We start from the raw sequence: 13,396 nt of genomic DNA, 5'->3' as shown, positions 1-13,396 counted from the left end.
TTGAAACCCTTATCTCCGACAGGTGTTGTTGATATACCTCGATAGGGGCAGCTGAAAATGTGTGCCCCCAACCGGGACTCGAACTCGGGATCTCCTGCTTCCACGGCAAACGCTCTGTCCATCTGAGCCACCGAGGACAGCTGAAGAGCGTGACTGCAGGGACTTATCGCTTGCACGCTTCCCATGAGACCCACATGCGTGCAAGGGATAAACCCCTGCAGTCGCGCCATTCATCTGTGTCCTCGGTGGCTCAGATAGAGCGTCTGCCATGCAAGCAGGAGATCCCGAGATCGAGTCCTGGTCGGGGCACATATTTTCAGCTGCCCCTATCGAGGTATATCAACAACACCTGTCGGCAGCTGAGGGTCTCAATTAATTATCATTTATTCTAAAGAAGCTGCACGGTCATCAATGGTATCTGTTCATTCGAGAACAGTTATTATCTTCACATATATATGAATAATATTGAGATCTGATGACTGTGGAAGCTACGTGAGATGCTACACTTCATTCTCGTCTGCAAAACAAGTCCTGGACGATGCAAGCTGTGTGAACAGAAGCCCTGTCGTCTTTGAACACAGCATCACTTTTGAGGAACAAACCCACATGAGCCTCGGCAGTAATGTGACCCTGCAGACTAACCATGGCGACCATATAACTCCACGATATGGCTGCCCAAATTGTTCAAAAATGGTTCAAATGACTCTCAGCACTATGTGACTTAACTTCTGAGGTCATCAGTCGCCTAGAACTTACAACTACTTAAACCTAACTAACCTAAGGACATCACACACATCCATGCCCGAGACAGGATTCGGACCTGCGACCGTAGCGGTCGCTCGGTTCCAGACAGTAGCGCCTAGAACCGCACGGCAACTCCCGCCGGCGCCCAAATTGTCAACGACGCCCAGTCATGTACCACTCTTGGGACGTAAACTCGGCCAGGAGCTGAAAGTAGTTTGAAACAAGCCTCATCTGAGCTAACGACAGTCTTCCATTGCACTATAGTCCAGTTTATATGGCTCCGGCACCATACTTTCCTGTTACGGGCATTTTGCATCACAGATGAATGGTTTTGGAATTTCAACACGCCCTGCAATTCGCTGCTCCTCCAGCTCCCTTCGTGTTATTTTCCTATTGACAGATCGAAAGAGCGACATTCACTTTTGCAGTGATTTAGCAGCTGTCGTTTTCTTATTTTTCGTCACAGCCATCTTCAGTGACCGTCCGTCAAAATCACTCAACACACACTTCCGCCCGCGTGTTGACTTAGCGGATGACGTTTTTCCGCCTTTTCTTTAAGAGGTAAATATCTTCGATACGGCGCCTCTTAAAACACCAAATCCCTCGGCTACCTGGTTACGGAAGCACCCATCATACGAGCATAACAAATTTTTCCACGTTCCAGTTCACTTAGCTCCTATATAATGCACTCAAAACTACACAAAACATCAATAAAACTTCCTCGGTTTTCAAGCCGCGTCAATTCGAATAAAATCCTCGAGCTTTCGATGACCATCTCCGCCATCGTCTTCAGGAGTTCACTGACTGCCGAGGCTGATACGGTTTCTCGCTTACATAGGCATGATGACATCAGCAGTCAGATAGACCCCATGTGGCGCGCGCGCTTAAGTCGACGCGGGCAGCTAGCGGAGCTGTGTTGCCCGTGGCAGCACCGGTGACGTCAGGTGGCTCCAGGGGCAGGCGCCACGTCGCGCATCTGTCTTTGCTTTCTTTCGATGTTCAACGCCCGCCCCCATGCCCTGCTGAGTGTGTACCCCTGGTCTCTGTTGAAACTGTTATTGTTTAAACGAATCTCGGCCGCTTCCTTTATAACGGAGTCCCAATATGTAGATGCATGAGCCAACACTTTTGTATTTTCGAACTGTATTTTATGTCTGTTGTCTAGGCAATGCTCCGCTATGGCCGACGTGTCAAGCTCCCTTTGTTTTATATGGTGCTTGTGCTCAGAACAACGCTCCGCAACCGTGCGAATTGATTGTCCGTTATACATGCTGCCACATTCACAGGGCACACCATACACGCCAGACAGGGGTACACACTCAGCAGGGCATGGGGGCGGGCGTTGGACTCGAAAGAAAGCAAAGACAGATGCGCGACGCGGGAACGGCAGTTTCAAACGTGGCGCCTGCCCCTGGCGCCACCTGACGTCACCGGTGCTGCCACGGGCAATAGCTCTGCTAGCTGCCCGCGTCGACTTAGGCGCGCGCGTGCCACATGGGTCTATCTGATTGGCTGCTGATGTCATCATGCCTATATAAGCGAGAAACCGTAGCAGCCCCGGCAGTAACACCGGACGTTACCTCGGCGTCACTCTGGACCGGCGCCTGACGTGAAAGGCGCACATCAGGGAAGTAAGGGGTAAAGTGCTTGGCAGATTGCGCTTGTTGTCCCCCTTACTCAACCCAGCCAAGGGCCTGCCCCCACACTGTGGCATAACTCTGTACCGGACACTAATCAGGCCTGTGTTAGAGTACGCTGCTGTGGTGTGGGGCAACGCGGCCGACTCGTCCATCAAAGCTGCAGACGGTCCAAAACAAGGCGCTTAGGCTAGTGCTTCACCTGCCACGAGACTTCAGCACCGGAGAACTCCACAGAGTAGCGGGAGTCCCGCTGCTCAAACACCGATTCCGGCAGCCGGCGCATCGTTTTTACGCGACCACCCGGATGTCGGAGAACGACCTTATACGCAACTTGGGGAACCAAGTGCACTGGCGCCCGACCACAAAGTGGCCAGACCTGCTGCTGGAGTAAAGGCACGCCGCAACATGAGCCAGATGAAGTAAAAGAAGAAACGTAACCGTGAGGAAGATTCCCACGAGAGGACAACTTCGAACACACCCAGGAAGAAGGAGGAAAGGCGTGATCCACTCACCCTACAACACACCAGAGTACGAAGCTCCGTGAATCTGCGTGGCGTAGCCCCCGCAGTCAGTGAACTCCTCGAGGACGATGGCGGAGATGGTCCTCGAAAGCTCGAGGATTTTATTCGAACAGACGCGGCTTGAAAACCGAGAACGTTTATTCATGTATGCCGTCGCTAAAGACTCCGAGGATACACAGAACATCGTTCTGAACACGAATGAGCACCGAGCGAGGTGGCGCAGTAGTTGGCCCACTGGAGTCGCATTCGGGAGGACGGCGGTTCAAACCTACGTCCGGCCATCCTGATTTAGTTTTTCGTGATTTATCTAAATCGCTTCAAACAAATGCTGGGATGGCTCCTTGGCACGGCCGACTTCCTTCCCGATCCTTCCCTAATAAGATGGGATCGATAACCTCGCTGTTTGGTCCCCTTCTCGAAACAAACCGACCACGACTGACACCTACAACGTAATGAGGACATCGCACAAGTGCCGTTAGTGGTCAAATACAAGAGCGCAACCTGTAAGTAAGCTTTGCTATCATCTGCATTTATGTTCAAACATGCATTTCTCGCGGTGTTTCCATATTTTTGCCCACCTTCTGTATAGTAAATGAGCGTGTCTGCTATTCAAAGGAAAGGACGTCCCGTCGACATTAAGATTATTATAGACAAGTCACCAGCGCGAATTGCACAAAGATGGTGAATGAGATCGGATCAGGTCTTGATACAGGAAACGACCCGAGATTCGCTTAATTGAAAATGGTTCCATTTGTTCACGCGGATCGCACCTCGCGAATAAGAGAGTTGGGTTGGGTTGTTTGAGGGAAGAGACCAAACTGCAAGGTCATCGGTCTCATCGGATTAGGGAAGGACGGGGAAGAAAGTCGGCCGTGCCACGGAACCATCCCGGCATTTGCCTGGAGCGATTTAGGGAAATTACGGAAAACCTAAATCAGGATGGCCGGACGCGGGACTGAATCATCGTCCTCCCGAGTGCGAGTCCAGTGTGCTAACCACTGCGCCACCTCGCTCGGTCGCGAATAAGAATGCAGCGTCTTAACCACTGCACCAACTCTTTCGACATCTCTGCCATTCGCTTCAAAGATGCACTGTAGTTAGGCTAGCCTCTCCTACGGCTTATCCAGAACTGCAGGCTTTTTTTTTTCTTTTTTGAAGCGTGGCAAAATGTGTCCTAGGTACGCATCGATAGACTCACAGAGTTCTCGCCACATAAACACAAAATAGCTTTGCCCGTTCGTGATTAGAATACACGACATTAAGGGACAGAAAGCATGGTTGCGTCGCTTGTTTCAGACCTCTTTCACTGGAGGTGAATATGTCACCGCGTTTCTTGGATCGTAAAAGAAATTCAGAGCAGCCATATCGTTCTTTACCAGTGTGGTAGAGTGTATGGTAAATAACGTTTTTATCGGACCACTACCTTTTAAAAACTTCAAGATATCGCCTCTCATAAATACCTATTGTATGGTTCATTTATTATTCGAGTATTAAAAGCACTCAAAGAATATTTGTCATTTAATCAGAACAGAAGTTATATATCCGAAGATTAATAGATTCTTCGTTGCTCATTTGTAGACCTAATTCGTATACAAGAAAGAAAATCATAAAACACAATGCGGGACATCCACAGTTTTGAACTTTTAACTTCCGCAAGTTATATTCACAATAATTTGTGGAAATAGTGGAATATTTACTTTTTACATTAAATTAGTTAAAAAATTTTGAAACCTTTCCCAAAATTGAATGGTCTCTTTCTTCTGGCTCTCTCACAAATAATGTGGGAGGGCTGTTGTTTGTGCAAATAGTGGAATATTTACTTTTTACATTAAATTAGTTAAAAATTTTTGAAACCTTTCCCAAAATTGAATGGTCTCTTTCTTTTAGCTCTCTCACAAATAATGTGGGAGGGCTGTTTTCTAGCTCAAGCAGTGTGGCTGCAAAATTGAGAGACCCCCCCCCCCCCCACCCCCCGGAATACAGATGAACGGAATTTTTGTTTCCTGTATGGCATGGGTTAAGGAAAGGCGAAAGTTCTACATCTTAATATTCGAAATATTAGGCAATCTGGAATTATTCGACTATATGAAACCATGGAGACGTGTATGCTAATGAACTTTTTTATAATTTGTTTCTATGAGTGAAATTTTTGGGTAATTTCAGATTACTTATTTACATAAATGTAAGCAATATATTCAGTATATTTCAGAATCTAGTTCTCAACTGAGCGATGTGATATTATAAGTAGTCAGCAGACTTAGCAGAACAACTATTTCATTGGCATCTAGTTACTTTTTAATGGATGTCAAGCATTGATTCTTAGAAGCAACGCAGCTACTGCTACTTCATACAAAATTATAAGAAAGTTGAATGAGAATAATTAAAGTAATTATAAATAAACATGCAAGATAGTGAGTTAGAAAATACATTAGAAAAAAGAAATTAACCAATTCTTAGAAAGACAAATCTGTTCATGACAGTGTAAAGAACTTCTAAGCACTAGAGTGAGCCAGGTCATCTTGATTCTGCTAACTATTATGACGGCTTCAATCGTCTGTAAGTGGTATGTAATATTTTTTTTAATGATGTCTTCATAGTCACACGTCATGCTTTCTCAGTACACACACTCTAATCGCCTTAAGGTTAATAAACGGTGACATTATTCCACATTGTGTCCATCTATCGTTCTTGCTGTTGTGTTTACTGCCAAGAGAAAAAAGCATTATGTAGCAGTTTCTTAGAATTACGTAACTATCAATGATCTAGCACGAATTTAAAATGATGTAAATATCAGATAGCTGAGTAAACAAAGCACAAAAATTAGAGTGTCAAGCGAAAACTGACATACTAATCATCACCAACGAGGCCACAGAGTTCGGTGTTAACATCAATTCAAGAATAATTATCAGCATTGCTGGAAACGATGTAGAAGAAAAAACTCCTTTGATTACCTTGGAAGCGTAGTTGTGAAAACAGGCAAAGAGGGGGCAGTTAAAAGGCGGATACAGAAAGGTAATGGCGTATTCATCCACCCATGAAAATATACAAAAATAGTAATCAAGAACATACTATACAACATTTATGCAAAATGTATGCTACTCTATGGGCACAAAACGTCGAAACGTCATGCCAGATTAAAACTATGTGCTGGACTGCGACTCGAATCTGGGAACCTGAAAGGTTACGTAATTAAGTTTTTGTTTGTTCTTAGGCGCATATCTGCATTTCTGGTGCACACTGAAATCCTCAGGTCGCAGTTTCGATGCCCGCCGCTAGAGCAGCCACAACAAAATGGCGCTGGTCCCCCCCCCCCCCCCTAATTTTCAATGTGGTGCGCCATTTTACTTTCACTCCCCCAGCAAGGTACTACGGTACTGGAGGCGTGAAAATTGCACTGCGTATTTCAACTGCAGACATATACCTGAAAATAAACAAGACTTCGTTAGGTAGCTTTATTTTTTCAAAGCGTTAATTAAAACCTTATAGCTCCCCCTCGTATACAAGCAAGACTCTCGACCAGCTCTCTCTGCTCCACTTCTGCCTGTATTTATCTTATACTTTCCAAAGTTCATACATGTTCTCCTAGATACCTTGCCGTCTAGCACGTGTACAACGAAGAGCATTGTGCAGAAATGACGTAGCCATAAGATAGGAAATTGTTTCTAGAATCAGCCTTTCACTCTACAGTGGAGTGTGAGTTGCTTAGTCTGTGGGTTGGACCAAGACTCGAACCCGAAACCTTGTCTCTGGAGGCAATGCTCTTCCCAACTAACAAGGCACGATTCACGACCCTATGGAAAATTACTGAACATATCACCCACGTTTCATACATGTATCTGATGATGCGACAGAAGAAGAAAGATCAATCGATGTAGAAGAGGTTGGGGATTCAGTATTAGAATCACAATTTGAAATAGGTCTGGAAGATTTCAAATAAGGCAGAAGGGATGGAGAGCATTCCATAGGAATTTGTAAAATCGCTGGGGGAAGTGGCAACAAAACGACTATTCACGTTGGTGTGTAGAATGTATGAGTTTGGTGACATACCATCAGACTTTCGGAAAATTACCATCCACACAGTTCCGAACATAACAATAGCCGAAAAGTGCGAGAATTTTTGCGCAATCAGCTTAACAACCCATGCATCCAAGTTGCTGACGAGCACAGTATACAGAAAAATGGAAAAGAAAATTTATGATGTGTTAGATGACGATCAGTCTGACTTTAGGAAAACTAAAGGCAGCAGAGAGGCGGTTCTAACGTTGCATTTGCTAATGGAAGCAAGACTGAAGAAAAGTCAATGGACGTTCACAGGTTTTGCCGACCCGGAAAAAGCATTCGACAATGTAAAATAGTGTAAGATGTTCGAAATTCTGAGAAAAATAAGGGTAAGCATTGGGGAAAAACGGGTAATATACATCATGTACAAGAATCAAGAGGGAACAATAAGAGTGGAAAACCAGGAACGAAGTGCTGTGATTAAAAAGGGTGTGAGACAGGGACGTAGTCATTCACCCCTAATGTTCAATCTAAACATCAAAGCAGCAGTCATGATAATAAAAGAACGGTTCAAAAGTGGGATTAAAATCAAGATAAAATGATGTCAACGATAAGATTCGCAGATTACACTGTTATCGTCTGAAGGTGAAGACAAATTACAATATCTGTTGAATGGAATGAACAGTGTAATCAGTACAGAATCTGGATTGAGAGGGAACTGAAGAAAGGCGAAAGTAATGAGAAGTAGGAGAAATGAGAATGATGATAACCTTAACATCAGAGTTGGTGATCACAAAGTAGATGGAGTTAGGGAAATCTGCTGCCTAGGCAGCAAAATTACTCATGGCGGACGGAGAAACGAGGACACAAAAACAGACTAGTACTGGCAGAAAGGGCATTACTGGCAAAGAGAGGTCTATTAATGTCGAAGAGGAAGAAATTTCTGAGAATGTACGTTTGGAGCACGGTATTGTGTCGCAGTGAGAGACAGACTGTGGGAAAACCGGGACAGAAGGGAATGGAAGCATTTCAGATTTGGTGCTACAGAATAATGTTGCACTGATAAGGAAAGGAATTAGAAGGTTCTGCGCAGAATCGGAGAGGAAAGGAATATGTGGAAAACATTCTCAAAAAGATGGGACAGGATGATAAGACCTTTGTCAGGACACCAGGGAATAACTTCCTGGAGGGTGCTTTAAAGGGTAAAAACTGTAGAGGATGACAGAGATTGGAATACAACTAGCAATTAATTGAGGATGTAGATTGTAATTGCTACTCTGAAATGAAAAGGTTGGCACAGGCGAGGAATTCGTGACAGGCCGCATAAAACCAGTCAAAAGAGTTATGAAGCAGAAGAAAAACCTGTTGTCTTCGGCACATCTTTTATGTCAGATGGTTAGATGTGATCCAGCCAAGTAGAAAACTATTGACGAATGATCAGCCAGTCTAGAGACGAAAAAGTTAAAATGCGATCGATAGAAGAAACACTAAGAGACTGATATGGTTCTGCTGAGCAGTGAGAACATGTTGGACTGGATTGTAGGGCGTATGAGAACGTGAGGAAAACTAGGAAACACATGGAAACGCATCGTTGAGGGAGAATTGCTAGAGGATGGGAAGAACTTGCAGAAAGGTACAGGAGTTGGTTAAGACAGAAGCAAGTGCCTGATCTTTTGTAGATATGAGAATTCCTATAAAAGCAAAAGGAGACGATGAGGATGCGACACACTTGACAATCTGAGAAGGGCTCTGCAGCACGAGGGACAGAAAAATGAGGACTAACAAATTAGATGCAGTAATGAAATAAACTCGCTTCCAAACTGGCGATAAAATCTCTGATGGCTCAAAAATGGCTCTGAGCACTATGGGACTTAACATCTGTGGTCATCAGTCCCCTAGAACTTAGAACTACTTAAACCTAACTAACCTAAGGACATCACACACATCCATGCCCGAGGCAGGATTCGAACCTGCGACCGTAGCGGTCACGCGGTTCCAGACTGAAGCGCCTATAACTGCACGGTCACACCGGCCGGCAAAATCTCTGATGCATGTGGTTTAGTTACTAGTGACGTTAAGCTTCTTTCCCATTTCCCAAAACAGCAGAATGATGACTTGGCTCACCCTTGCGCCCTCCGTCCGTCCGTCCGTGTTGTGTGTGCGTGTGTGTGTGTGTGCGTGTGTGTGTGTGTGTGTGTGTGTGTGTGTGTGTGAATGTGCTGACCTGACCTGATATCTGATGCGCCGGATTGTCCGTGCCTTTCTCCAGGCTGTCAGCGTTTGCCCAGGACCCTTCGCTGCAGAGCATTGATGCTTTCAGACTGTCCAATGCCAGGCGCTCAGGGTATACCATACGCTAAAAATGACGTTCCATGCAGTTCACATTACCATAAAACAAATGCAATACGAACTAGCATGCAGTTCGCAACAAAGGAAAAAAAGTAATTTTGAAAAAGTTATGTCACTCACATATAATGAAACAATAAAAGTATCAAAATCTAATTCTATGGTGCACTAAGAATCATTGAAATTACGTAACTATGAGCCCATGAAGTAAAACACTGTAGCTCATCGAACTGTTTAAGAAACATCCGTTTTATACTACGGCTCTACTCAATCATTTTCGATGTACACTACTGGCCATTAAAATTGCTACACCACGAAGATGACGTGCTACAGACGTGAAATTTAACCGACAGGAAGAGGATGTTGTGATATGCAAATGATTAGCTTTTCAGATGATTCACACAAGGTTGGCGCCGGTGGCGACACCTACGACGTGGTGACATGAGGACAGATTTCAACCGATCTCTCATACACAAACAGCAGTTGACCGGCGTTGCCTGGTGAAACGTTGTTGTGATGCCTCGTGTAACGAGGAGAAATGCGAACCATCACGTTTCCGACTTTGATAAAGGTCGGATTGTAGTCTATCGCGATTGCGGTTTATCGTATCGCGACATTGCTGCTCGCGTTGGTCGAGATCCAATGCCTCTTAGCAGAATATGGAATCGGTGGGTTCAGGAGGGTAATACGGAACGCCGTGCTGGATCCCAACGGCTTCGTATCACTAGCAGTCGAGATGGCAGGCGTCTTATCCGCATGGCTGTAACGGATCGTGCAGCCACGTCTCGATCCCTGAGTCAGCAGATGGGGACATTTGCAAGACAACAACCATCTGCACGAACAGTTCGACGACGTTTGGAGCAGCATGGACTGTCATCTCGGAGACCATGGCTGCGGTTACCCTTGATGCTGCATCACAGACAGGAGCGCCTGCGATGGCGTACTCAACGACGAACCTGGGTGCACGAATGGCAAAAGTCATTTTTCGGATGAATCCGCATTCTGTTTACTGCATCATGATGGTAGCATCCGTGTTTGGCGACATCGCGGTGAACGCACATTGCAAGCGTGTATTCGTCATCGCCATACTGGCGTATCACCCTTCGTAATGGTATGGGGTGCGACTGGTTACACGTCTCTGCCACCTCTTGTTCGGATTGACGGTACTTTGAACAGTGGACGTTACATTTCAAATGTGTTACGACCCGTGGCTCTACCCTTCATTCGATCCCGATCCCTGCGAAACCCTACATTTCAGCAGGATAATACACGACCGCATGTTGCAGGTCCTGTACGGGCCTTTCTGGATACAGAAAATGTTCAACTACTGCCCTGGCCAGCACATTCTCCAGATCTCTCACCATTTGAAAACGTCTGGTCAATGGTGGGCGAGCAACTGGCTCGTCACAATACGGCAGTCACTACTCTTGATGAACTGTGGTACCGTGTTGAAGCTGCACGGGCTGCTGTACCTGTACACGCCATCCAAGCTCTGTTTGACTCAATGCCCAGGGGTATCAAGGCCGTTATTTACGGCCAGAGGTGGTTGTTCTGGGTACTGATTTCTCAGGATCGATGCAACCAAATTGCGTGAAAATGTAATCACATGTCAGTTCTAGTATAATATATTTGTCCAATGAATACCCGTTTATCATCTGCATTTCTTCTTGGTGTAGAAATTTTAATGGTCAGTAGTGTAAAAAGGATTTATACGCTACAGGCAGCCCTCCTAAGGGAAAGATAAACTATTTCATGCAGAGGTTCTTTATAAATCTAAAAATACTTATAATAAAGAAATATTAAGAGAATATTACTAGACCTGAGACAAATCGAAATCTAGCCTACATGCACATAGACAAATATAAATTAGATGCATTGCACATAATTAGAAAACATTTGGGAGCAGATTCATACATGTGCGTACAAAGAGGTAAATGAACGTGTTCTGGCTCTTATATAGCGTGACTGTAGCAATATACGGGGTGTTTCTATAAGGACTTAACAACTTTGAAAATACATGTAGATTTATTCATATCAATTATACACATGGTTTTGGCGTCTTTTTCTAGCACAGTTCATCAAGTTTTTATCTTATGGCTAGAAAAGGTGAATGCGACTTCCATTGTATATGTGGCACTCACCCATTCTGAAGCCGATTTCTCGCCGAAACTCGTTGCAGCATGTCAGGCGTAACTCGTTCAATTGCCGTGTAGATTCTTACACTGGACTCTGCTAAGGAAACCGATACGGATTCGTACCAATACGGTATCTTTGATGAATGTCCACAAGAAGAAGCAAAAGGTGTTACATCCGGTAAACGCCCTGGAAATCAGTTACTGAGGAAACACTGCACGTCGGCAAGATAGCGTGTTAATGAGCCATCTTGCATGAAGTGTTACCCAGCATTCTTGGTCAGGCTTGTCAATCAGCGGCATTAAAAAAATTTTGAGCTTATCTTAATACGCTATTTCGTTGCTTGTTTTCTCTTGGAGAAAGTAAAGACTTTAAACTTTGTTCTTGCTCAGTGCAAAAAAGATGTTACTTTCGGACTATCACGAACATGTTCCAGGTTTGTTGAGGATCTTCACTGCCCTAAATCCTACAGTTGTGTGAATTAACTTTACCTACCTCTTAAGTGAAGAGCCAACTCATCACTATAGCTTCCAATGAAATCTTCGTCTTTACCCAATAGATGTAACACATCCCCACAGAAGTCATTAAAGCAACCTTTAATGTTTCTTTTAGTTCTTGCAGCACTGCCAGTTTTAACGGCTTGAGAAGAAAATGTCTTTTTAACACACGCCAAATAGCCACTTGTGGGACGCCAAGCTCGCGATAAGCACGCCATGTCGATTTTGTAGGACTGTTAGTAACTCCGGGCCCCGCTTCTTGTTCTACGACGTTAGACACACGTGGTCGGCCTGAGGATTTTTTACGTCTCACAGAGCACTGATACAGTTGATAAATGGCAGGTCCACTGGAAGGATCTCTACCTAACTTGGTACGAAAATTGCTTTGCACAGTTATCGCAGAGTTTGATTCTTCAAATCAAAACACAGAACGAGCACGCTCGAGACAAATGAGGACAGCTGTCTTCGCTACAACTGTCGCTAGAGCTTGCGGTAGTGTGATTCGTACCAACATATTATGTGAGCCAAAACTGATCTAAGTCTATAAGTCATCTGAATAAGTTTATACAAATTATCAAAATTGTAAATACCTTCGAGAAAATTCCTTTAGTTCTATGAAGAATTGTCTTCTCATGCAGGGACAATTCTATTACGTCTAACAGCTCAAATCAAAACAGAAAACTGATACAAGTTGTCAACAGGGATGCGTATATTTATAGAGAGTAACTACAACATAATTTCATAATTTTCACATTCAAAAGATTCGAGTGAAACACACAAACTTAGATCAGTTAATTGTTTTAATTTGAAACACTTTCGCAATAGACTGATTAATTTCCTTAATTCAGAGAGGGCGGAAGAATATAATCGACAGTGTGTTCGGTTGCTGCTGCTTGAAATGCTACGTCTTGCTTCCGAGATACTCGGAGACTGCCGCTGTTATGCATACGTCCATTTCCGTCCGGTGATGGTTAAAATGTGCATCGTACAATCGCATTTAGAGAAGGGTGTAATAAAGCGGTACCGACAAACGTCGAGTAGTTGTAGAGGGTGTACTGAGGAATAAATTGAAGATAGGATCCTATGTCCGGAAAAGTCAACCAACGCTGCTATCAAGCGTCGATATTATAGTTGCCAACTCCCGCCGCTGAAACACTCCTTCGACAGCAAACATGAGTTTGCACCCTCTGCACCAGTGGTCGCCAAACTTATGAAGCTTCTTAACTACCGTACTGTTTTTAAATCATACAGTGCTCTACCAAAGTAAACTAGGACAGAAATAAGAATTTTAAAAATATCTTGTATTTGTTTATACCTATAAACATACTTTTGTAGTAAAAAAGAAGTGAATTTTAGCCACACTTTATACATAAGAGAAAGAAATTGAAACTGAACAGCACGTAAGAAAGAAATTGAAGTGCACTTAGTAATAAATTACAAATGTAAAAACAGGTATTTTTTCAAACTTATTAACTTTAATGAAAAGGATGGCCCTCTTTTTGTCATCAACAAGTAA

General features: G+C 44.1%; 1 protein-coding gene across 2 annotated transcripts in view; it reads right to left on the bottom strand.

The window, feature by feature from the left end:
• Positions 1-13,396, bottom strand: part of LOC126458121 (cyclic nucleotide-gated cation channel beta-1) — a 189,518-nt gene that overhangs the window by 74,176 nt on the left and 101,946 nt on the right. Inside the window, exon 2 of one of the 2 annotated variants that reach the window (XM_050094950.1) lies at positions 9,134-9,260. The exons of the other annotated variant lie outside the window; for it this stretch is intronic. Coding sequence (XP_049950907.1) covers positions 9,134-9,260 — 127 coding nt within the window. The remainder of the gene's footprint in view (positions 1-9,133; positions 9,261-13,396) is intronic. 2 annotated transcript variants of the gene reach the window in all.

This window comes from Schistocerca serialis, chromosome 2, assembly GCF_023864345.2.
Source record: "Schistocerca serialis cubense isolate TAMUIC-IGC-003099 chromosome 2, iqSchSeri2.2, whole genome shotgun sequence".
Taxonomy (NCBI): Eukaryota; Metazoa; Arthropoda; class Insecta; order Orthoptera; family Acrididae; genus Schistocerca; species Schistocerca serialis.
Note: the sequence above shows the minus strand (reverse complement) of the source record. Positions and strands in the feature narration are given on the sequence as shown.